At 41.2% G+C, this 24497-nt stretch overlaps 1 protein-coding gene across 3 annotated transcripts in view; it reads right to left on the minus strand.

The window, feature by feature from the left end:
* Positions 1-18431, minus strand: part of BICDL1 (BICD family like cargo adaptor 1) — a 99840-nt gene extending 81409 nt beyond the window's left edge. Inside the window, exons 1-2 of one of the 3 annotated variants that reach the window (XM_032602655.1) lie at positions 17906-18431; positions 10405-10620 (exon numbers count right to left, since the gene is read on the minus strand). In XM_032602655.1, coding sequence (XP_032458546.1) covers positions 10405-10620; positions 17906-18346 — 657 coding nt within the window. In that variant the 5' untranslated portion in view covers positions 18347-18431. The remainder of the gene's footprint in view (positions 1-10404; positions 10621-17905) is intronic. The other 2 variants (XM_032602653.1, XM_032602654.1) reach the window with 2 other exon arrangements.
* Positions 18432-24497: the final 6066 nt, after the last annotated feature.

A 24497-nucleotide genomic window follows, 5' to 3' on the forward strand; every position in this document is an offset into this window, starting at 1 on the left:
GGCTTAGCTTCTTAAGAAGCCACCCCTCTCCTAGACAGAAAAACCAAGTTTCACAAAAAGAATACCCTACTGAGTGCCAGGCTTTCAGAGACATAAATTTCAAACTGCCTGGTTTCACCTGAGCTGCAAGTGAATCTTTGTTCCTTCATTTCAACTTCTCCATCACCAATCTTCAGACTATTCCTCCAGGTATTTCTTGGCCTAAGCCCTTCAAGTTTAAAAATGCAGGCTTTGGTTTCTCCTGGCCTTGGACCTAGGCCTAACTTCCTGTTGAATTCTTTTTATCTCCTTCCCTATCTCTGATTCTACAGTAACAACTTTTTTTGGCTTCACGCAGCCTTTGGAACAGTCCTTCTTGCATATTGCCCCAAATATTGCTTCTCCTATTGGTACAATTAGATAGTAACCCACAGCCACAGTGACTAGGCATATGACCACAATTCTGGATGTAAGGAACCAGGCAGAGGTTTGTTAGAGACACTTGTAGAGCTGCAATGAAGGGGGAAGGAACTCATAGGGAAGGCCCTGGGAAAATAAAAAGTAAAAGAATATAGCACAGTACTAAAACAATAATAAGAAGGGGAAAAATGGTCTTTAAGGTGAATTCTCAAGAGTTTTACATCCAGGGCTGTACACTGAGCAACTATACATCCTCGATGAGGCTCTGTTCAAGAGCACTCACTATACAGCTTTCCAAAGAAAACCTCTGACTGCCTCCTTCTTTATACTTTGGACAATTTGGGGTTCTAAGAAAAGATGACAGACAGTTGGAGACAGTTTTGTCCAGATTATATGCACCCAGCAAAGGAGGGAAAGCCATAATGATACCCAAATAATGGCCAACCATCCCATGAGACAAGAGAACTTTTTTTTTTTTTTTTGGCTGCACCGCACGGCTTGCAGGATCTCAGGTCCCTGACCAGGGATTGAACCTGGTCTGCAGCAGTGAAAGCCCAGAACCCTAACCACTAGGCCACCAAGGAACTCCCCAAGAGAACTTTTTGGTAAAAGCGAAAATGCTCATTTCCCTCTCCACCAGCAAGGTCAGAGGACTACAGGGCCAGTCACTCAGTAACTGACCAATCTACAGACCACCGGAGAGACACAGCACAACGCCAAAGTACTTGCAGGTTTTACATCAATACACAAAAAAAGCTCTGTCCATTCCATAGTCACTCTTCTCAATTCATGGAAGTTTGGGGTTTCATACAATTACAGAAGGAGTATCTATGAAGACAACACTAGATTTCTAGGCAACTGGGTCACCATTATCTACAACCTGCCCGTCACAGTGCTGACATGCATGGTTCCTTTGACCACTGGTTTTCACATAGCACACATGTGACATGACAGTCTAGAGTGCTCTTCTATGGAGTGCATGGAGGGGTAATGTAATCTTCAGAAAAACAGAGTTCTAATTTCTTTATTAGGTACCCTAGATAGTCAAGAAAAAAAATAACAACCAACAATCTTTTATTGAATGCCCACTCTACTAGTTGCCTGTTTATAATGATAAACAATACAGATGTGATCTCTATACTCAGAGCGTGTACAATCTAACAGGATCCATCAAAGAACCCTGTTCCCCTGACTCTTCTATGGCTGATTCCTCAACCTGCAGGTCTCATCTCAAATGTTACCTCCTCAGAGAAGCCTTCCCTACCTATCCTTTCTAAAGTCACGCTTTTCTTTCTGGTCATTTGCCATCACATCACCCTTTATAGTACCTATTACAATCTATAATTATCTTGTGGATTTGTTTAGTTATTTAAATCTTTCTTCCTACTAGCTTCACACAACAGAAGTCTTGTGTTTCCCACTATATCCCCTGTGCCTTGCTCAATTAAGTATTTGCCAAATGTTGAATTAAAGAAGATCTAGGGACTTCCCTGGCAGTCCAGTGGTTAAGACTCTGCACTTCCAATGCAGGGGGCATGGGTTCAATCCCTGGTCAGGGAACTAGAATCCCACAGGCTACACAGTGTGGCCGGGAAAAAAAAAAATCTAAAAAAAAAATAATAAAGGCTTCATTAGTCTACACAGAAGATCTGAATGCCAGTTAGTCATGAGAGGAAAAGTAGGAGGGAGGTGAATCTGGGACTTTTTCAAATAATAAAATTAAAGGTTCTAAATCTCTCCCCATTGGATTGGTCATGGTAGACCTTAGCTGTATGGTCACAGGCATAAGCATCTTTGGTGAGTAAATATGTTATTGAGTGTATGCAACCCACAAAGAAAGTGGCACCAGGGACTTCCCTGGTGGCACAGTGGTTAAGAATCCGCCTGCCAATGCAGGGGACACAGGTTCGATCCCTGGTCTGGGAAGATCCCACATGCCGTGGAGCAACTAAGCCCGTGCGCCAGAACTACTGAGCCTGCGTTCTAGGTCCCGCGAGCCACAACTACTGAGCCTGCACGTCACAACTACTGAGCCCACGTGCTGCAACTACTGAAGCCGCGTGCTGCGCAACAAGAGAAGCCACCGCAATGAGAAGCCCTTGCACCGCAACGAAGAGTAGCCCCTGCTTGCCACAACTAGAGAAAGCCCACACGCAGCAACGAAGACCCAACACAGCCACACACACACACAAAAAAAACAGAAAGTGGCACCACTGTGAACACCCCCAACACAGACAGTACTAAGATCCAAGAGTTGAACCTGTTGGCAAAAAAACACCCCAAAATGGTTGTTATGGGTTGAAATTCATATGTTGAACTCCAAACCTCAATACCTCAGAATGTGACCTTACTTGTAGATAGAGCCTTTTCAGAGGTAATCATATTAAAAAGAGGTCATTACAAGGGCTTAATTTCCAAAATATACAAACTGCTCATACAATTCAACAACAACAAAAAAACCCAATCGAAAAATTGGCAGAGGACCTAAATAGACACTTGTCCAAAGAAGATATACAGATGGCCAATAGGCACATGAAAAGATGCTCAACATCCCTAATTATTACAGAAATGCACATCAAAACTACAATGAGGTACCACCTCACACCAGTCAGAATGGTTATCGTTAAAAAGTCTACAAATAACGACAAAAAAGTCTACAAATAACAAATGCTGGAGAGGGTATGGAGAAAAGGGAAACCCTCCTACATTGTTGGTGGGAATGTAATTTGGTGCAGCCACTGTGGAAAACAGTACGGAGATTCTTCAGAAAACCAAAAACAGAGTTACCATACGATCCAACAATCCCACTCCTGGGCCTATATCCAGATAAAACTATAATTCAAAAAGATACATGCACCCCTGTTCATAGCAGCACTGTTCACAACAGCCAAGACATGGTAACAACCTAAATGTTCATTGACAGATGAATGGATAAAGAAGATGTGGTACATATATACAAGGAAATACTACTTGGCCATAAAAAAGAACAAAATAATGCCATTTGCAGCAACATGGATGCAACTAGAGATTATCATACTAAGTGAAGTAAGTCAGAAAGACAAACACCATATGATATCACTTACACATGGAATCTAAAATATGACACAAATGAACCTATCTATGAAAAAGAAACAATCACGGACATAGAGAACAGATTGGCGGCTGCCAAGAGGGACGGGGTTGGGGAAGGGATGGAGTGGGAGGTTGGGGTTAGCAAATGTTAAGCTTTTATACATAGAATGGATAAACAAGGTCCTACTGTATAGCACAGGGAACTATATTCAATATCTTATGATAAACCATAATGGAAAAGAATATAAAAAAGAATGTATATATATGTATAACTGAATCACTTTGCTGTACAGCAGAAATTAACACAAAATTGTAAATCAACTATACTTCAATTTAAAAAAATAGATGTGGTGTATATACATGATGGAATACTACTCAGCCATAAAAAAGAATGAAATAACGCCATTTGTAGCAACATGGATGAACCTAGAGATTATCATACTAAGTGAAGTCAGAAAGAGAAAGGCCATATGATATAACTTATATGTGAAATCTAAAATATGAGACAAATGAAATTATTTATGAAACAGAAACAGACTCACAGACATGGAAACAAACTTACGGTTACCAAAGAGGAAGGGGGGGTGGGGGAGGGATAAATTAGGAGTTTAGGATTAGCAGATGCAGACTACTGTATATAAAATAGATAAACAACAAGGTCCTACTGCATAGCATAGTGAACTATACTTAATATCCTATAATAAACCATAATGAAAGAGAATATGAAAAAGAATATGCATATATAACTGAATCACTTTGCTATACACCAGAAACTAACACAACATTGTAAATCAACTATACAACTATGTAATTAAAAATTTAAAAACAAACAGGTCATTAGGCTGGGCCCTAATCCAGTATGACTGGTGTTCTTATAAGGAGAAGAAGTCTGGAAACAGAGACAGATATACAAGGAGGGAGGAGACACAGGGGGAAGATGACCATCTATTACAAGGCAAGGAGAGCAACCTGGAGTGGATCCTTCCCTCATAGCCCTCAAAAGGAAACAATATTTACAACACCTTGATTTTGAACCTCCAGCCCCCAGAACTGTGAGACAATAATTTCCTGTTGTTTAAGCCATTCAGTCTGTGGTACTTTGCTACAACAGCCCTAGCAAAATAATACAGTTTTATATAACCCTCTAAATTTTTTATTTTAAGTTACCTTGGCTCTTCAGTCAAGACTAAATGTTACGATTTTTTTTTTCATTAAAAAATCCACACAGCATTAGAAATTCATGGGGATATAGACAGTGCTGAGACAATAAATCACATAGAAAACACAGCTGGTCTCCTATGTCATATCATAGTAAAAACTAAATTCTAGACAGATTAAAGATCTAAATGTAAAAAACAAGTCTTAAATTTTTATAATTAATATAATTATAATTAATACAGGAAAATATCGTCATGACCTGGAGGACAGGCTTAAGCAAAACATAAAAGTCAAATCATAAAGGGAATGATTAATAAATTTGACTTCACTAAAAGAACACACCTCTGTTTGGTAAAAGAGTCCATAAACAAAATGAAAATATAATACCATCAAGAATGTGTAAAAGAAAACCTCTTACACACCAATAATAGGTGAAGGATATAAACAGAACTTTCTATAGTGCCTAAACTGTGTTACAAACTGTAGTAGCTTAAATTAGTGAATAACCACTTCAGGACTCTAATACCGATCAGAACTCTGATATCTTAGCTGCTGCTGTTGGGGAGAAAATCATCTGCAGGCTATGGAAGTTTCTGCTAAAAACGCTGTTATATTTATGTATCAGAAGGATTCTCAAAAAACCTCCATGTTAAGCATTTATACCTCCTCCTTCTTAGGCAACAAGCATGGCCCATATCTCGCCTTTCCTCTTGAAAGTAAGGCGCACTGTATTCTTTCTACTTTTGATATAGTTCGGAGGATAAGTGTTTAACATGTCCTACACCCCCACTGTCAACGCTATCATAGTATGACTTTCTAACTTAAAAAGTGAATTATACTCTCTCCAGATATGTCAACCTGAGTTTCACAAAAATGAGTCTCACAGAAATTTAGGAGCTAGAAGAGAATTTAGAGGGCATTTTGTCCAAATGAGCAAATAAACTGGGATAAGGGTATCCCCAGGATATATGCAGCAGTGTTGGTTCTAGGTGCTATAGAATAAACCTGACTCAACTCCTAGGAGGGTCAATTTTACACGAATATTTTTGAGTAGAGATTTGACTACTAAACAAAATATTTTTACATGCCAATATGTGCTGGGGACACTTCAGATTCTTCCACTCTCTCAAATTAGAGAATAAACATTGGACAAGATGCAGAAATCTCATCTACATGAGGAGGACATGATAATTATGATGGCTACCATTTATTGAGCACTCACTGTATGCTAGACATTGTGGTTAGAGCTTTACATACATTAACTCATTTAGTCCTCGTAACAGCATCAGATTATAGTAATAGTGTAATTGTTTCCATTATACAGAGGAGGAAACGACGATTTTAAAAAGTGGAAAAACTTTCCCATACTCACTCAGCTAGTAAATAGCAGAGATGGTGTCTGGTCCCAGGGTTGTCTGGGATCCAAAGTCTGTGACCTTAATTGCTGCCTCAGAAATTTGAAATTGAGGCACAGGAACCTTCATCAGTCTTGAACCGGAAGAGCCTTAATTAAGTCACATATCTTTCTGTCCCTCAAGTTTTCTCAGCTATAAAATTACAACAATACCCATCCCTTCCTTCATCATAATGAGGATCCAAAAGCTTATGGGATACATATGCTCACAGCATCCTAATTTAGAGCTGAAAAGAACGTTGATCACACAAACACTTGAACATGAATGTGTATGGCAGTCTTATTCATAAAAGCCAAAAAGTGGAAACAACCCAAATGTCCATGAATTAATGAATCAATAAACAAAATGTGTTATATCCATACAATGGAATATTCTTCAACCATAAAAATGAAGTATTGATATATGCTACAATGTGGATGAACCCTGAAAACATTATGCTAAGGGAAAGAAGTCAGTCACAAAAAGTCACATATGTATGATTCTATTTACATGAAATGTCCAGAACAGACAAATCCATAGAGACAAAAAGTAGATTAGTGGTTGCCAGGGGTCAGGGTGTCAGATAGGGTGTTAGGTGGAGTGAGGAGTGACTGCTAATGGGTACAGGCTTCCTTTTTTGGGGGGTGTGAAATGTTCTATTGTATACTTAGATAGTGGTGATGTACACTTTTAAAAAGTAAATGTTATGGTATATGAATTCTATCTCAATAAAGCAGTTATTTAAAAACAAAAACAAAAAAAACATGGCAGCAAAGAAATACATTTAAAAATACTTTGGACAAATAAATCAACTATACTTCAATAAAAAATACTTTGGACAAAAGCATCACAGACATATACTACATTTTAGATATTATACATTTCATGCTTATAAAAACACATTATATACATTGTTAGAAAAGCATGGCCTTCTACTACTTTTGCTGGTTGTTAACTTGTCCTAGGAGAATCTTAATTCACTTCAAAGTACCCAATTCCTCTAGTTCCTGAATACCCAGTTAATAAAATGATAATAAAATGCAATCTAAACTGGCTGCTGATGGAAACCCAAGGGGCTTGGCCTGCTTAAAAAGAGAAAGGGAAAAAAAGCTGCAAAACTCACCAAGGGCCTACATTCAAGGCCAGAGAGGACAACAAGAATCTAGATCTAGTGGAAATGTTATCCTCCTATATTCCTTTGGGAACAGCTTATCAGTATTTTCTACAGAGAAATTAGGCAGAGGAACCTCAACTATAAAGATACTCCCTTAGTAAAATAACCATCAACACGGAAACATATTAACTTCATATTCTGCTTAACATAAACACATTACCTCATTTTCATTTCAACAGTACTTGCATGAGGTACAAATTTTTACCTCCATTCTATTTATTTATTTTTAAATTTTATTTATTTTATTTATTTATTTTTGGCTGCATTGGGTCTTTGTTGCTGTGCAGGCTCTAGAGCACAGGCTCGATAGCTGTGGCACATGGGCTTAGTTGCTCCACGGCATGTGGGATCTTCCCGGACCAGCACTCAAACCTGTGTCCCCTGCACTGGCAGGCGGATTCTTAACCACTGCGCCACCAGGGAAGTCCCCAACCTCCTTTTTTTTTTTTTTTTGTGCTACGCGGTCCTCTCACTGTTGTGGCCTCTCCCATTGCGGAGCACAGGCTCCGGAGACGCGCAGGCTCAGCGGCCATGGCTCACGGGCCCAGCCGCTCTGCGGCACATGGGACCCTCCTGGAACGGGGCACGAACCCGCGGTCCCCTGCATCGGCAGGCGGATTCTCAACCACTGCGCCACCAGGGAAGCCCCCCAACCTCCATTTTAAGGATAAAGAAAGGGGGCTTCCCTGGTGGGGAAGGGGGCTCACCCTGCCTCAAGAGAAGCCACCGCAATAAGAAGCCCTTGCACTGCAACGAAGAGTAGCCCCCACTCACCGCAACTAGAGGAAGCCTGTGCGCAGCAATGAAGACCCAACGCAGCCCAAAATAAATTTAAAAAAATAATTAAAAAAAATAAGTATAAGGAAAGGGGGACTTCCCTGGTGGTCCAGTGGCTAAGACTCCATGCTCCCAGTGCAGGGGGCCCGGGTTTGATCCCTGGTCAGGGAACTAAATCCCACATGCCGCAACTAAGAATTCACATGCCACAACTAAGAATTCGCATGCCACAACTAAAGATCCCACGTGCCGCAACTAAAGATCCCACATGCTGCAACTAAGACCTGGTGCAGCCAAATAATTTTTTTAAATAAAAAATAAAAATAAGGAAAGGGAAGCACAAACAAGGTCACCCAGTTAATGAGAAGCAGAGTCAAGATTCAACATTCCAAGCTCAGTGCTCTCGCTATGTCATATTAATATTTGCTTTCTCTGGCCACCTATCTTTCACCAGATCAGAAAGCAGAGTTGAGTCAGCTTCTGCTCACATTATTTTGTAACATGAACTTAGCTCCCAAGAAATAATTTCCTCTTAAATTGTTCTGGTTTGTTGTATTCCTTTCGTAAGTCACCATTAAGAAACACTAGTTCAGAATAATTATGAATTTTTTTTGAACAAATAAATCAATCTGGCCAGGCCTATTTGGTTAATCTTTCATGAATAATGAATAAAGCCTCAAAAACGTATAAAATCTTGGAGTTCCCTGGTGGCACAGTGGTTAAGAATCCGCCTCCTAATGCAGGGGACATGGGTTCGAGCCCTGGTCTGGGAAGATCCCACATACCGCGGAGCAACTAAGCCCGTGAGCCACAACTACTGAGGCTGCACTCTAGAGCCTGCGAGCCACACTACTGAAGTCCATGCTCCACAAGAGAAGCCACCGCAATGAGAAGCCCGCGCACCGCAACCAAGAGTAGCCCCCACTCGCCAAGTAGCCCCCGCTTGCTGCAACTAGAGAAAAGTCCGTGCGCAGCAATGAAGACTCAACGCAGCCAAAAATAAATAAATTTATTTTAAAACCCCCCAAAAAACCTATAAAATCTTACAAGGATACAGATTCCCTTCCCGGTTGCTAAAAAAGGTTTTAGAACTGAGTCAGAAAGGCTACTGAGCTGGCCCTATAATGTCTTCTTGAAGAACTTGTCCAGCTCTTCCCTACCAGCCAAATGGTGATTTGATTCCCTAGATGAGAAACCTGCAGGCAAAATCTTTAGCTCCACCTACCACCTGAATTCTCACCTTCACGTTCTGATAGCTCCTGCAACTAGCTATTTTCCAAGTTATTAGGCATCTCTCTCCTTTTGTCTCTCCCCTGCCCCCTCCCCCAATCTCCCTCAAGATACCCTGTTCCACTCACTCCTTCCATACCTCTCCTTCTTCCTCTCCGTTTCTCTAGTGGTAGCATTTACTTTACACTTCCCTGTGAGGCATGAAGGTTTTGACCAGTCTCAGGGTTCCCATGGGAAGCAACTATGACAAAAACTAGTAAAATAACTTCACATGCTGCCCTAGCTAAGCCTTTCCCAGAGACTTAAGCATCAAACACTAACCATGCAGACAAGGGCAGTGCTCTCCTGTGAACGTTTGTGCTTAGGGATTTTATCAGAATAGTTCTTTTTCCTCTGGTAACTGAACTCGTTTTATTTTCAACTTGTAAGAAGGTCTGAGGTATGATAGTAAATCCAGCTCTTAATTTTCAAAAGTAGGTGGCTTTAGAGACCAGGGCATAAACAACATTCCTGCATTTGTTAAAAAGTATGTTCTGTATTTAAATTAGATTTCCACCTACTCAGCCCTCAAACTTCTTCTTTGCAATGATTCTACAACCTTGACTTCGGTTAATTAATACATCCATGACACCGCCCTATAAAGGTACAAATAAAGAACCTTTACTTAATGTGGAAATAAAGAGAACAAATTTTATATACAGATACACATACCTCCCTTCATATTTAAAGAATAAGAAGGAGTGTACATTCGCAAATGTAGTACCAATGAAAATCATTTGCTCTAGAAAATTGCCCTAAGCTTTTCAATTTAAAGATGGCACCATTTAACATTTGAACTAAATGCATTAACATAATTTTACCAGTGACAGACTTTCGCTAGGTAAAAGAATCACAGACTTGTAGAGATATAAGGAACATCGAATCACTAAGCAAACTCTTACATTTTAAAAATGAGAAAACTCCCAAGTTAAGTGACTGCCAAAGTCCCACAGCTGACTAGTGACAGGCAAGGGGCTTTGCTCCTGACACCTAGTTCACCACAGCTGAAATTCTTATAGGTGAAAAATACTTCATTTGATGATATCAATACCAAAGGCAACAAAAATCAGAACTACTCTTACCTTATATATGGTTGACGTTACACAGAAACTGTTTCAACTTTTAGTATTTTATACCATAAATTCTTAACTTATGACTCACCCTGCTGAGTTGATCCAATAACCTTTGGTTCTGTTCTGATAATTCCTGGACAGCCCGTGTTTTTTCTCGATCTGCTTCCCGTAGATGAACCTGCTGCCTCTCCAACTCATCCTGAAGCTGTTTCACATCACTCTCCAGCTCGGACACACGCCCTTCCCACTCCCCTTCTCGGTTCTCAAATCGTCTTCTTAGTTCGTGTTTCTCTTGCTCTAAGTGCTGGGTGAAAAATGAAGAGGATTTTAAAACCATTAAAAATTCCAGGGACTTCCCTGGTGGTCCAGTGGCTAAGACTCTGCGTTCCCAATGCAGGGGGCCCAGGTTCAGTCCCTGGTCAGGCAACAACACCCCACATGCCGCAACTAAGATCCCACATACGGCACCGAAGACCTGGTGCAGCCAAATAAATAAATAAATATTAAAAAAAAAAATCCAGATCCTTTCATTTTTCTCTTTTCACACTCTTCTAACTTTTCTTTTTCCTAGTCAGTCAGCACAACAAAACACTCTGCCACGTAGAAGTTGCCCATTACACAGCTGCAAAAATATTCCCTTCTTCCAGAGTAGGGAAGGCTGATTTCACAAACAGAATGCCATTCATACTAATAATACTTAATGTTTACTCTTATCCTTGGGAATGGGGGTTCTAGACTTAGGAACTCACTTGAAATTTAGTAAATCATCCGTTAATTGGTGAAATATACATTTAAACAACTTAAAATGAGTCCTTAAGAAAATATCTTTTGCTGTCATCTATTATGCCTGGCATAATAGCAGGCACTTAGAATCACAGAATTTTCAGAGCTAGAAAGAACTCCAGAGATGCTTCAGATTAACCACCTTTTCTTACAAATGAAGTAGCAGAAGATAAGAGATTCAATAACAAGCTCAAGGGAGAGCTGGGATTTGTGTCTTAGTCACTTGACTTTGTTTAATGCTCTAAATCACAACTCAATATTTCCTGCTATATATAGCATTGTATTTCAAAATCATTAAGGCAAGTTCAGATTCAGGCCCACTTTATTAAATCATGACTTATTAGCCTTGCATATTTATTTCTGATCTTTTCATTCATTCTTGAGTGCCTGTTATAGGCTAGCCACTGACATAATGGTCCTTACCTTTATGGAGTTTCCATTCTAGTGGGAGAGGTTGATAAAAGTATTAAATTGTACAGCGTGACAAATGGTATGCAGGAAAAGTACAGATGGTTTGAAGTAACAGCTCGACAGAAAAGAACTCTTTTGGATTGAAGGAAATAAGAACATCTTTTTATTTCTGTGAGATAAATACAAATTTGTCTTTTCAGAGGAAAGTATGTTCTCCTACTTAAAAAGCCTAGTATGTACAAAAAAGCCAAGCTATACCTCAGGGAATATATGAAATGTAAAGCAATGGTCCTCAACTTTTGTTGCTGTCAGAAAATCTCTGGTATAACTGTTCAAAATATATCCACCTAAATACTAATTCCAAAGATATGATTCAGTTAAGAACGGGATGTGGCCTAGGCAGGCATCTATCTATCTATCTATCTAACTATCTAGGTTCTACTGGAAATTCTGATGCACTGAAGGTTGATATCAAGCACTGAGATTGTCTCAAAAAGCTAAGATGAGCATTTGAATCGTCATCTTCAGAGTACTCAAACATCTTTTCACCTTGGGAACCTACACTCTTATTCTACCCAAGTTCTCATCTTTCGAATGTTTTTTGGAATGCCTCTTTTGGAAAGCCCTAAGGGCCAGTGCATAGTTATACAAGAATATCAGTCCCATTACTTCACATCTGAGATGTGTCTAAAAAGAGATTATCTCATTTCATCTTGCCATTTTATTCCCCTAATTTGCTCTGAGTGACTTGTAAATGTTTCGGAAAGTCTAATTTACCCCCAAAAGATGCAAATTTACCATGACAGAGCAGTCAGAAAAATTAAAATTCTGAGAACATCAGCAAAGGCAGTTTTCACTGAAATAAGTGTATAGCCTCCACAGTTGACCACTTCAAGGGAATAATTAATTTTGATATAGCCACTCTGGTATATTTGTTGAAAAAGTCACATTATAGTTATACTTTATACGGCCTCAGTTTTGAGCACAGGGGAAAAGGAATGACGAGAGGGACTTGTACTCCTCAGCATGAAAATTTTCTGCTCTACGCTTCCCTCACTTTGCTAAACTTCCAAAAATGAGAATGTTTTAGTCACTATACAAATTTCAGAAAGATGAAATGCAGAAGTAAATGGTAATTACCAGCCTAAAACTGTGATACTTGGTTTTATTGAGTTTTTCCAAAATGGAAAAGATTGAGCAGAAGGAAACAGCAAGAACTCAGTAATCACAGTGTTACTGAGAGGCCAGATAAATTAGGTTTGTATTCTGAAAGAACAGAGAGACTTAAAAATATTCAGCAAACAGCTGTTAGTGAACAGCCCAACCAAGCAACTAAAACAAGCTAATCCACTTGCGGGGGGTGGGGCAGGGTTGAGGACAGGTGGTGCTGATCAGTCTATTTTGTCCTTACATTTCTTTGCACAAGTGATAAACTCCCTAATTCAGGTTTCCCAATACTTTAATTAAAAAAATCAAGACTTTCCTATTAATGAACATACAGAATTTAGCCTTTTGTCTACTCTGAGAAAAGAAAGGTTTCTCCTAGAATTATACTTTCAATTAAGTGCTAAATTAACCAGTAAACTCTAGGCAGAGTATCAGCAAGTGTGGAGGTCAGGCTCTGCCCATGCTATTCCCTGCTTCTTGGCGTTATATGGTATTTTAAAAGGTAATATCTACAGCTGAAACTAATATAATGATGTATGTCAATTATACCTCAATAAAAAAAGAAAAAAGTTAATGTCAAAACTATCAAGGTCATCAAAAACAAGGAAAGTCTAAAAGTGTTACAGGAAAGAGGAGACTAAGAAGATACACAAACAAAATGCAAGGTGGTATCCTGGAACAGAAAAAGACATTTGGCAAAGGCTAAAGAAATCTGAATAAACTAAGGATATTAGCTAACAATAATGTATTAGTATTGGTTCATTAATTATGGCAAGTATACCATGCTAATGTAAGATGTTAATAATAGAGGAACTGGGGGCAGGGCATATGGAAACTCTCTGCTGTGCCATCTTTCCAATATTTCTGTAAATCTAAAACCATTCTAAAAAACAGTTTATTTAAAACTCTGAAAAAACAAAAGTTAATATCATTAGCCCACCTAAAATTGCTTGTTACAGAAATGGATTTATGCAAAGAACCAAAAAAGCAGTGCTATTCTCTCAGGTCCAGGATATGGTTCTTAAAAAATACAAAGAAAAATACTATTTTTTAAGTGGACCAAGCACTGAATGCAAATAAGGCCCCCTGCGTTTGTTTACCTAAATGTACTACCCAATTATGAATCATTTTCTCCTTACTTGTTTTGCTTCTTAAAAAAGAAAACAGTGCTAGAATCATTAGAATTGGCCTAGGGAAGGGGGAAGAAAATGTAATTGAGGAAAGAGATTACCTCTGCAGTAAGAGATAATTCACTCTCAGCTAGAATGGGAAAAAAGGGAATCCTGGACTTTAAAAACATATATATATATATATATATATATATATTTTTTTTTTTTTTTTTTTTTTTTTTTTTTTTTTTTTTGCCGTATGCGGGCCTCTCACTGTTGTGGCCTCTCCTGTTGTGGAGCACAGGCTCCGGACGTGCAAGCTCAGCGGCCATGGCTCACAGGCCCAGCCGCTCTGCGGCTGGGATCTTCCTGGACCGGGGCACGAACCCAGGTCCCCTGCATCTGCAGGCAGACTCTCAACCACTGCGCCACCAGGGAAGCCCTAAAAACATATTTTTAAAAAACTAAACAACGATTTAATCTCTGAAGAAAAAAGTGTATAAACCCAAGTTACTGTCTTAGTTCATATTCTGGGGGAAAAGAAAGAAACTACTAAGGACCTGGCTGGGTATGTTTTAAAAGCAAAAGGGCTAACTGTAGATGCAGAAGAAATAAAATATCTAAAGGCATTTAAAAAAAAATTAAGCATATGAGGGGCTTCCCTGGTGGCGCAGTGGTTAAGAATCCACCTGCCAATGCAGGCAACATGGGTTCGATCCCTGGTCCGGGAGGATCCCACATGCCACGGAGCAACGAAGCCCGTGCGCCACAACTACTGAGCCTGTGCTCTAGAGCCCGCGAGCCACAACTAGCTCGTGCTCTGCAACAAGAGAAGCCACTGCAATGAGAAGCCTGCGCACCACAATGAAGAGTAGTCCCCGCTCACTGCAACTAGAGAAAGCATGAGCGCGGCAACAAAATAAAGGATGCAGCCAAAAATAAACAAATAAATTTATATTAAAAAATTAAGCATGTGAAAATCTAATTCAGGGAATGAATAAAATACAGAATAGTCAATTTAAGGGTGGAAAAAAAATGACCAAAACCTTACAATCTCTCAAATTAAATTGAATCTTCATTCATCTTTAAGAGATGCCTAACTAAAAAACTTCTATGTTAACCTTTAAAGACTTTAAAGAGTGTGCCTTTAATGAGAGAGCAGTGTAAGATCAAGTACTTTACGTTTTAAATGACAAAACACAATCTTGGGTTTGGTGCACATAACTGGAGAGGCATTCAGTAATAGCTAATGAATAAGCAGAAAAGATCTTGAAAATGACTTGGTTCTGAAATTAGAAAGGTGCCAATTTTGAAGTAGTAAGTAAGCAGATGGGACAAAAACAAAACCAGTCTCATTATTTAATAGTCAAACCAACATTCTCTCAGAGTCCTCTTGTGTTTATCTTTCAAACTAACCCGTGAGAAAATGTGTTTGACTCCACTGTCTTGATAGTTTGTAGAAAATTACAAATGTTTTTTAAAGTAATGGCTGGTTCTCTACTCCTAAATGTTGAATTTAATTGAAAATCTAGCAGAGCGGTTGTATTAAACTTTAGAAAGAATTTGTTCAAGCAGACATTCTAAAATCTAAGCTGCTTAAAAAATATACTTACAGGTGTAATTTGCAAGGGAAAACTCACTTGCAGGTATCAAATGAAATAGTCCCCTGTTATAATGAGATTTGTCACTCTCATATTAATACTAAAAGAATTAACAAGAAACTAACGACAACACCTTGATAATTTTAAGTGTACTTTTTTTTTTTTTTTTTTTTTTTAAACCTACATTTTTTTTTTTTTTTTTAAATTTATTTATTCATTTATTTATTTTTGGCTGTGTTGGGTCTTCGTTTCTGTGCGAGGGCTTTCTCTAGTTGTGGCAAGCGGGGGCCATTCTTCATCGCGGTGCGCGGGCCTCTCACTGTCGCGGCCTCTCTTGCTGCAGAGCACAGGCTCCATACGCGCAGAGCTCAGTATTTGTAGCTCACGGGCCCAGCTGCTCCGTGGCACGTGGGATCTTCCCAGACCAGGGCTTGAACCCATGTCCCCTGCATTGGCAGGCAGACTCTCAACCACTGCGCCACCAGGGAAGCCCTAAGTGTACTTTTTTAAAAAAAAAAAAACTTTTAATGATAATTTTCCGATATACCTAGAAGAAACTGTATAACTGAACCCCTTCATCACTCATTAATATTGATTAGTGATCAATATTTCACTTTTTAAAAGTTATTTTTCAAATTGTGGTAAGGCATACATAACATAGAATTTACCATATTAACCATTTTTAAGTGTACTGTTGGTTTAGTAGTGCTAAGTACATTCATACTGTTGTGCAACCAACTTCCAGAAATTAAAAATAAACTTTTAACACTAGAGTTCATATGCTGACCTGAGAGGAGTGAAGATTTTTTAAAAGTTTAATAAGAGTTTTAAACTATTTTATTACTGTCTATCAAGTCAACAGCAAAAAGTCAAATGTAATTTATTCTTTTACAATAGAACCTTTCTTGTTACAGAATTTGAATATCTTTTTCCTTTGCTGAAGACATGTATAAAGGTTCCAAATGGAAACCAGGATGCGTATAACTGCACACTCAGGATTACCCTGAAATCTATCACTAATCAAACTGACTGATATGATGTTCCTTTCAAGTTAGCTGTCTCTTTAATCAAGTCCCTCACTGAAGGAATTTCAAATCACAAGCATAAATCTCTGCAGTAGTACTTGTATATAGAGCCTGTAATCAAATCTCTTAAAAAAAAAAAAAGACACCCTTTTATTCCTAGACCTCTACTTCAAGTGAAAATTAAACAATTCAATTCACTGGGCTGCTTTTTGGCAGTCTACCTATAGGTTTCACAAACCACTTTTCAGAGAGGTATCTCAGGAGTTCATCGACTGGCAGACCTAGTTAAGAGGCCAACTGAACTACAGGGTTACAGTGGTTTCCTTTTTTTCTTCCCTGATTTACTTTTGATATGTCGTTGGAATACAGACACACTTCTTATTATAGAAAACTTTCTGAATCTACATTCTGACTGTCTGACCCGCAGCAGTGATATGGACCTCATTCAGGGCTGTACTATTCTCTTCTAACTAAGAATAAAAAGAACTGGTTGCAACCAAACTGGGTAACAACAGTAAATGCACAGGCAGAAAAGGATAAGCTCAGCCCCACTGCCATGATGCACCTCCCCTATCCCCACTTTAAAAAAAAAAATCTAATTTTATAAATGGTGGCAACCTGTACCACTTTCAAGGCCCTTTTCTAGTTAAGGTCAAGAAAACAAACAGGCATAGCTGCAAAAGACTTTGGTCCAGAGAAGTGGCAGAAATCTTACAGACACTTTAAGGGGTATTTATAACAATGGTTAAAGTTGTACGGTTCTCACAGGTTGCATTTGGCGAACCAACTGCATGTGTGAGACCCAGAACAGAAACAGAAAAGTACTGTTTAAATACATATAAATACTGAGGTCCAAATCAAATCCTCAACCAGCGGTCACATGCAGAGCGCAGGCTCACCTGATTTCTGCAATGGAACCATACTTCCCAATCCTTATCTATTTGAAGGCTACATAAAGCTCCTTTAGGGGCACTTGTTTCCCACAACTCTGAGCTGCCGGGAAGTTAAGACAAGGGCATCTGGAGGCCTTAACTCCAAAGCTGAAACGCTTTAGGCTAACACCCTGATTAGCGATTAACTACTTCTCTGAAAACATGGAGCATATTTTAAATGCTTCGCGACTTCCTAATTTCTCTGTGTGTGGACATCACCTCAGTGCTGTATAAATAAATGTCATACTGTAAACTCTATTTTAGATGCTGTGTACAGTACGTATACAGAACGGCCCACAGTGTTTGGAACCGTGCATAGACCCGTTTGCTGTGAGTAGGGTGGGAAAGCCAGGTGGGTTCAATGAATGCCCTCGTCTGATAATCCAAAACCCTCCATGCTACCCCGCTTCCAGGTGGTTTTCTGTGAGGGAGGATGAGCAAGAAAGGTGGGATGGGGTGGGGTGGGTGAGTGGCTCCCGAAGCTACCGAGGGCCGGCAGGCGGGTGCCTGGGCTCCCCCCCACCCCCCGCTTCCCACCCATCCCAGGAGGGACGTCCTCACCTCCAGCTTATCTGTCAGCTCCTTGTGCATCTGCTCGTACTGCCGGCTCATGTCCTGGTTCCTCTCGAGCAGTGCCTTGCCCAGTCGGGCCGCCAAGACCAGATCCTTCTCCTTCTGCCGGATCACCGACAGCAGCTCGGGATCCTGGGCGGGCGGCGGCTGCAGTTCGGCCCCCTCGGCTGGAGGCCCGGGCTCGGCCTGAGGATGCTCTCCGGGGTCGGACGGCCGTTCCCCGGCCGCCAGCAGCGCCAGCTCCTCCTCTAACGCCAGTTCCAGCTCCCCGGGGCCCCCGGGGAAGGAGACAAGGGCGGCGGCGGCGGCGGCTGCGGCTGGATTCCCGACTGCGTCCGCGGCCGCGGCGGGCAGCTCCATGCAGCAGGCGCTGTCCGGCTCTGCGGGTGCTGAAGCGCGGCCAGCCAAGCCCAGGCAAAAGGCGGACATGGCCCGCGCGCGCGGAGCCCGCAGCGGTGCGGCCCGGCCGGCGCGCGCCAGGCTGCAAGGGGGAGGGGCCCCGTCGCACCGCCCCGCGCCTCTCCTCACGCCGCGGCACGCGCCCCCCGGGTCTCCGAGAGCCCTGGGCGCGGCGCGCGCCGCCCCGCCCCTCCCCCGCGCCGGCGGCACGCGCCCCCTTCCCCCGCCCCCGGGCTCAGCTGCTCCGCGAGCGCTGGGGAGGAGGACGGGTGGCAAAGGGAAGGCTGAGAAAGCGAAGACTGAGGGGAGGCGAAGCGGGAGGGGCGGTTGCGAGGAGGAACGCCGCCGTCGGCTTTTCAACCACCCTGTTGCTGCTGCTCCCGCTGCCGCCGCTGGCCAGGCAGCGCCTCACGGGGCGGGCGGCGCTCCGCTGTCGCTGCGACGCTCGCTGCTGCTGCTGCTGCCGGTGGCCGCTCTCTGCAGCCGCGCTCCATGTCCCTCGGCTCGGCGGCAGCCCCAGCAGCAGCGGCGGCGACAGCGGCTGCTGCAGGGGCCGAGGCGGCGGCTCCACATCGCGCGCCGCGCAGCCCAGCGAGCTCCCTCCTGACTGCCTCAGCTCCTCCAGTTCACCCGGACGGCCGCACCCCGCCCGGGGCTTCCGGCCGCGCCCCCTCTCCCCGCCCCTTGCCGGCGCCTGACGCGCACGGGCACCTGTTCGCCGCGCCAGCGCGCGATTCGCCGGCTCGTGGGTCTCCTCAGCGGCGCCCAGGTGGCGCCGACGGCCTTAACCCCTGCGCTGCCTCACGCCCGGCGGCGGCTGCGCGCGCCGCCCGTGGAGACAGCTGGCGCATGCTTAACTGTCCGGGCGGCTCCCCGACGCGGCCACGCCCCCGGCCTCACGTCCACCGGGTGTGGCTCCGCCCCCAGCACGCTCACCTCGGGGTGTGGCCTCGCGCGCACCTCCGAGCACGGCCTTGCCCCTAGCCTTGTTCTCACCTTAGGGGATGGCCCCACCCCCGGCCTCACTCCCGCTTCTGGGCTGGGGCGTTTCTCTGGGTCCAATGGGTCTCAGTCTTAGGTGATTACCAAGGGGACTGAGGACATTTCTCCAAGACGGGTGGCCAAGCCCGACAGAGACTCGCAGCCACGGCTTGTGGGTCTGAGCCCCCGTGAGAGCTAAGCAGTCAAGAGAGGGAGCCCTAGAGAGCAGTAGGAGGGATGACTTCAGAAACCCAGCGTCTCAATGATGATGACTCAGGGATATAAGGGACCAGATGCCTCAGAGATCAGCAGCCCCGAAAGAAAAGGGTTATGTTGAGAAACAACGGAAAAAACTGCTCACAGATGGAAATACGAAGCAAAGACGCTCCATGATAACTTCCGTTTATTAGGCGCTTAGTATGTGCCATGTCTTGTGTTAAGTGCTTTATACGCATTATCTTAGATAATCCTCTCAAGAATCTTAAAAGTCAGTACTATCACTCTTCTCATTTTACAGAGAAGGAAATTGAGGTCTTGAGAAATACAGGATCAGATCCAGACAGGCTGACTCCAGGGTTCACATATATATCGTTATTCTTTACTTTCCTCACATATAAGTGTTGAGGAAGGTAAATAGTAATTTGTGATCAAGATGGCCTGTGTCGATATCCAAGGTGCTATCAGGAAAGCTTACTGCAATGATCAAACCAAGGACTGAAGAACCTACTGGGTGATTCCAGTCAGTTCTTGCTTTGACCTCATTGGTAATGAATGCTCTGTCTTCTATTTTCAGAAACAATCCCATCTGAAGCTAGAATTGGTCACTATTCCCTTTCCTCTTGGACAACAACCCATTTTTGAGTTAGATCATATATTGATTCTTTTCATTACAGTAAGATGGAATATTTCAGGACACTGAGTGGCTGAAATGAGTCAAATGGTTTCTCATGGCTTTTTGTCCTTATTAAATTCAGAGCCTAAACAATACTCAGGTATATACATCACCTTCTACCCTCAGGCTGAAGGTCAGAATCCTAAAGGTCCTGAGCCTCAGGGCTGACTTTGTTCTCTTGTTGACTGAAAAGGAGACAGACCATAGAGGGGTTCCCACATCAATCTTAGAGCTAAATTTTGAAAGTTGACCATGGTACCATTCCAACAATGCATTGTTCTCACACTTTTTATTATGTCCTCTTGAGCAGAAATTGTGGGCCCATGGTGAGACCCAACTGAAGAATCCCTTTTGTCTTTTTTGATCAGGAAAGGAGAAGTTACTCCTATAAATAGATTAGGGACACACATATCAAGAGCAAACAGAATTCCTAATTCAAAGTCATTTGTTTCAGCTATTTATTTTTCCTGATGCAGACTTGCAGCCTGTCTTTCCCTAAAGGTCTTTTTCTTGCCTTCCTTAAACTCGATGGTCCTACTCTATTAGAATTGCCTGTTACTGTGAGAATGAACTATTACAATGCTAACTCTAATTTCTGAGGATCCTTCTTCACAATGTTCCCCTGCCTAACCGGACTAGGAAGTGATCATTTTCTACTACAGGTTTGGCCCTAAGTACTATCTTCTTGTGAATAGTCAAAGGAGACCAGCCCAAGTTTGGAGAACTATTTAGAATAGTGGTTCTTATACTTTTTGGTCTCAGAACCTCTTTACACTCTTAAAAATCATCAAAGATATCAAAAAACTTTATATAGGTTTAGATATTGACTGTATTAAAAATTAAAACAGAAAAATTTTTATTTTAAATACTTAAAATAAACCTGTTAAATCTTAACATAATGTATTTAATGAAAAATATATATTCCCCTCCAAAAAAAATGAGCAAGAAGAAAGGCATTGTTTTTCATTTTTGTAAATCTCTAATGTTTGGCTTAACAGTAGAAAATGGACTTTTATATCTGCCTCTCCATTCAATGTGGTGATGTTTTGTTTTGGTTGAAATATATGGAGAGAATCTGGCCTCACAAAGATGCAATTGGGAAAAGGAGGAATATTTTAATAGCCTTTTCTGATTGTTGAAGGTATTTTTCTTTGATAATACACCAAAACTCAGCAAGTGATAGCTTCTCAAAGGTTAGTTGCAAGGTGGAATCTAAAACCACATCAAGGAAATCCACTGATCTACCTTTCACTTTGAATGGATCTTTTACCCATGTGTGATTGATTCTTTAAAAGTATGTATCAGTCATTGGGAAAATATTGGTTCACTGAGTTACGCAGATCTTCCAAATATTGTCACATGTCATTATACTATATATATTTTAAAATACCATTCATTAATATAACCACTGATCTCATCAGAAAGGTCTTTATGTATTGGCAAGCTATCAAGCTCACTGAGGTGTGTATGAGTTTTCCAAAATTCTTATTTCTACTGGAAAGCTCCAGTTTTATCATTGGTAACCATAGTGTCTATTGTTTTCCTTGAAGTGACAGACTTGGTACATTCTTTTTTTTTTAATCCAAAATGTGTTTATTGGGATGGTTTCCCATTCATTTTGTTTCAGGATGCTTTTAGTGCTGCTTCTGTCTAAAGGAGCATCCTTCTGTAAGCCTTACTATTCCTCCTGTAGGCTGGCAGAGGACAGTAAAGCAGCCAACACAAAAAACTACTGTTTGTGCATGGCTAAAGATGGTTGTGATTTTATAGCGTCCTGGGTATTTCACATCCATGAAATAGGAACTGGGGCTTTGCACCAGGTGCTTCTTCTTGTGTTTCCTCTTCTCCTCTGGAGAGGGATGAAGGGGATCCCTTGCGAGAGGCACGTTCTCGTGGGGAGGTTGTCACTACCAGAAAGGGTGGTACATTCATTTTTGAGTAAATATCTGCCAAATACCCAAATCTGAATACCAAAGTCTGTCTGTCATTCATTCAAGTATAAACGGTGTTCCATGAAAAACGTGACTAGTTCAACTCCTAATTCAAATGATGGTACAAGGGCTTTGTCTCAAGACAACAACATACTTAGGTATGCAGCAGAAGTGCTTTATCGGTACTTTCCATTTCATCACATGGAATATTAAAAAGATGTGTACTCAAGCATTGGGATTTAATAAAAGTACTGCTTCATCAGGCACATTTTTAAATGAAATTAGCTTTTTTCTTCTTCTTCTTGTGAGCACATAGTAGTGAAGAATAACTTGCTTTGGTACCACTGTCATGAATCATGCTAAGGTATCAGTAGAGTTACTTACCCACTATTCCTTTTGCATTACCAATGCCAATGTCAACACAGTGAAAAACAAAAATAGTATTAGACAATTAGTATTATGTCTACTAACATGAAATTATGAAATAAAATATGAGATTATGAAATTAGTTTTACTCTTATTAATAAAATTAGAATTACTATCATTGCAATTATTATGAAAATAGTGCTTCCTTCCTTGACCCTCTGAAAGGCTCTTTGGGACCTCAGAAGTTGATGAACCACACTTCGAAAATTGCTGATTTAAAGCCATTCGAGACAGGTCAACCCTAAGCTAAGAAGAATGAACAAGTACCTCCCCACATGGAAATTGGTGGCAGGATTCAAAACTCATCAAAGCAAAGATATAAAAACCCTCGGACTTCTAAGAAGCTTATTATTTAGTTTATTCTGCTTCATACTATAATAATAGTGGCTAGAATATATCTAGCATTTAATTCCTTAAATCCTTTATGACATCTCATTTAATCGCCACAATGACCCTATAATGCTGGTATATAACACTAGTATATACTAGGACGTGATACTATGATGCTGTCTAACTCTAAAGTGTTTGCTCTTACTAAGCCTCACATTTTCATCGTTTTTATATTCCTTTATAATATATTTGCTTCAGTGTTGCTTTTGGTACCTGGATATTTTGGTGAACTTAGGTATGACCCATCTTAACATGCAATGGATGGATTTCCATATAAGTGCTGTCACATCACTAAGAGTAAAGCATGAAATTTTTTATTTTTTAGAAACCCTGATATTTCCAAATATGATAACACTCATCGAATTTCCTCAAATTGTTTATTTTTATTAGCATCCTGATCTGCAAAAACTGGAAAGTGTAAAAGACAAAACATATTACAGAAAATTTGTTTTTGAAAATTTAAGTGTGGAAGAAACATGAGGAGCTGGCAAAACGTGATAAAGCAGTTCTACACTTGGTATTTTCATTCAGCAATTTTAAGTGTGTGTGCATTTTTTTAAGTTTTATATTTTACTTATGAACTAGTCGTGGGAACATAAAAGTCTCAAAAATTCCTAAAATGTTACCCAAAAGCTTTTTATATTTTTTGGAGATGAATTGACTCAACATTTTGCAAAGTGTGGTGTGTGTACCTCTACTGATTCTCAACTTGATTTTTAAGGGAAAAACATTAACTTCAGTGGCTGATGCTCAGTAGTGTCAGTCTTTAGCAGATACCCTGCCTTGCCTGGTGTAGGCGTGTGCTTTCTCTGCTACCCATCACGGTGCCCCAGCGTGCCCTGCTGGGACTCCTTCCCAGCCCCTCCCATCTCTAGGTTCTCACCTTGGCAGCCCCTCCCACCTTCCCCTTCATCCTCTCAGGGTCCCCTCAACCCCACCCCACACTCCCTTTTCCCTTTTACTTTTAGGTTGTTATTAAGATAAAAAGATTTCATGTATGTACAGCACTTAAAATAGTGCCTGGCACATGGTAGGCACAGTGTGGGTGCTTGATAAATAAATACATAAAATAACTGAGCACAGAGAATTCCCTGGCGGTCCAGTGGTTAGGACTGGACTAACCAGTCCTAGGACTCCGAGCTTCCATTGCAGGGGCCCAGGTTTGATACCTGGTTGGGGAGCTAAGGTCCTACAAGCTGCGAGGACTTAAAAAAAAAAAAAACAAAGCACAGGTTTCTCCCTCTGACACCGTGGTCTTTCATATCTTTTATGTCTGACTTCTTTTCCTTTATATGCCTGTTTCCTTTTTTTTTTAAATTGAAGTATAATTGATTTACAATGTTGTGTTAGTTTTCTGGTATACAGCAAAGTGATTCAGTTATATATGTATTCTTTTTCAGGTTCTTTTCCACTATAGGCTATTACAAGGTATTGAATATAGTTCCCCATTTCCTTTTTTTTAAAATAAATTTATTTTATTTACTTATTTTTGGCTGTGTTGGGTCTTCGTTGCTGTGTGCGGGTTTTCTCTAGTTGCGGCAAGCGGGGGCTACTCTTCGCT

This window comes from Phocoena sinus, chromosome 14 (assembly GCF_008692025.1).
Source record: "Phocoena sinus isolate mPhoSin1 chromosome 14, mPhoSin1.pri, whole genome shotgun sequence".
Taxonomy (NCBI): Eukaryota; Metazoa; Chordata; class Mammalia; order Artiodactyla; family Phocoenidae; genus Phocoena; species Phocoena sinus.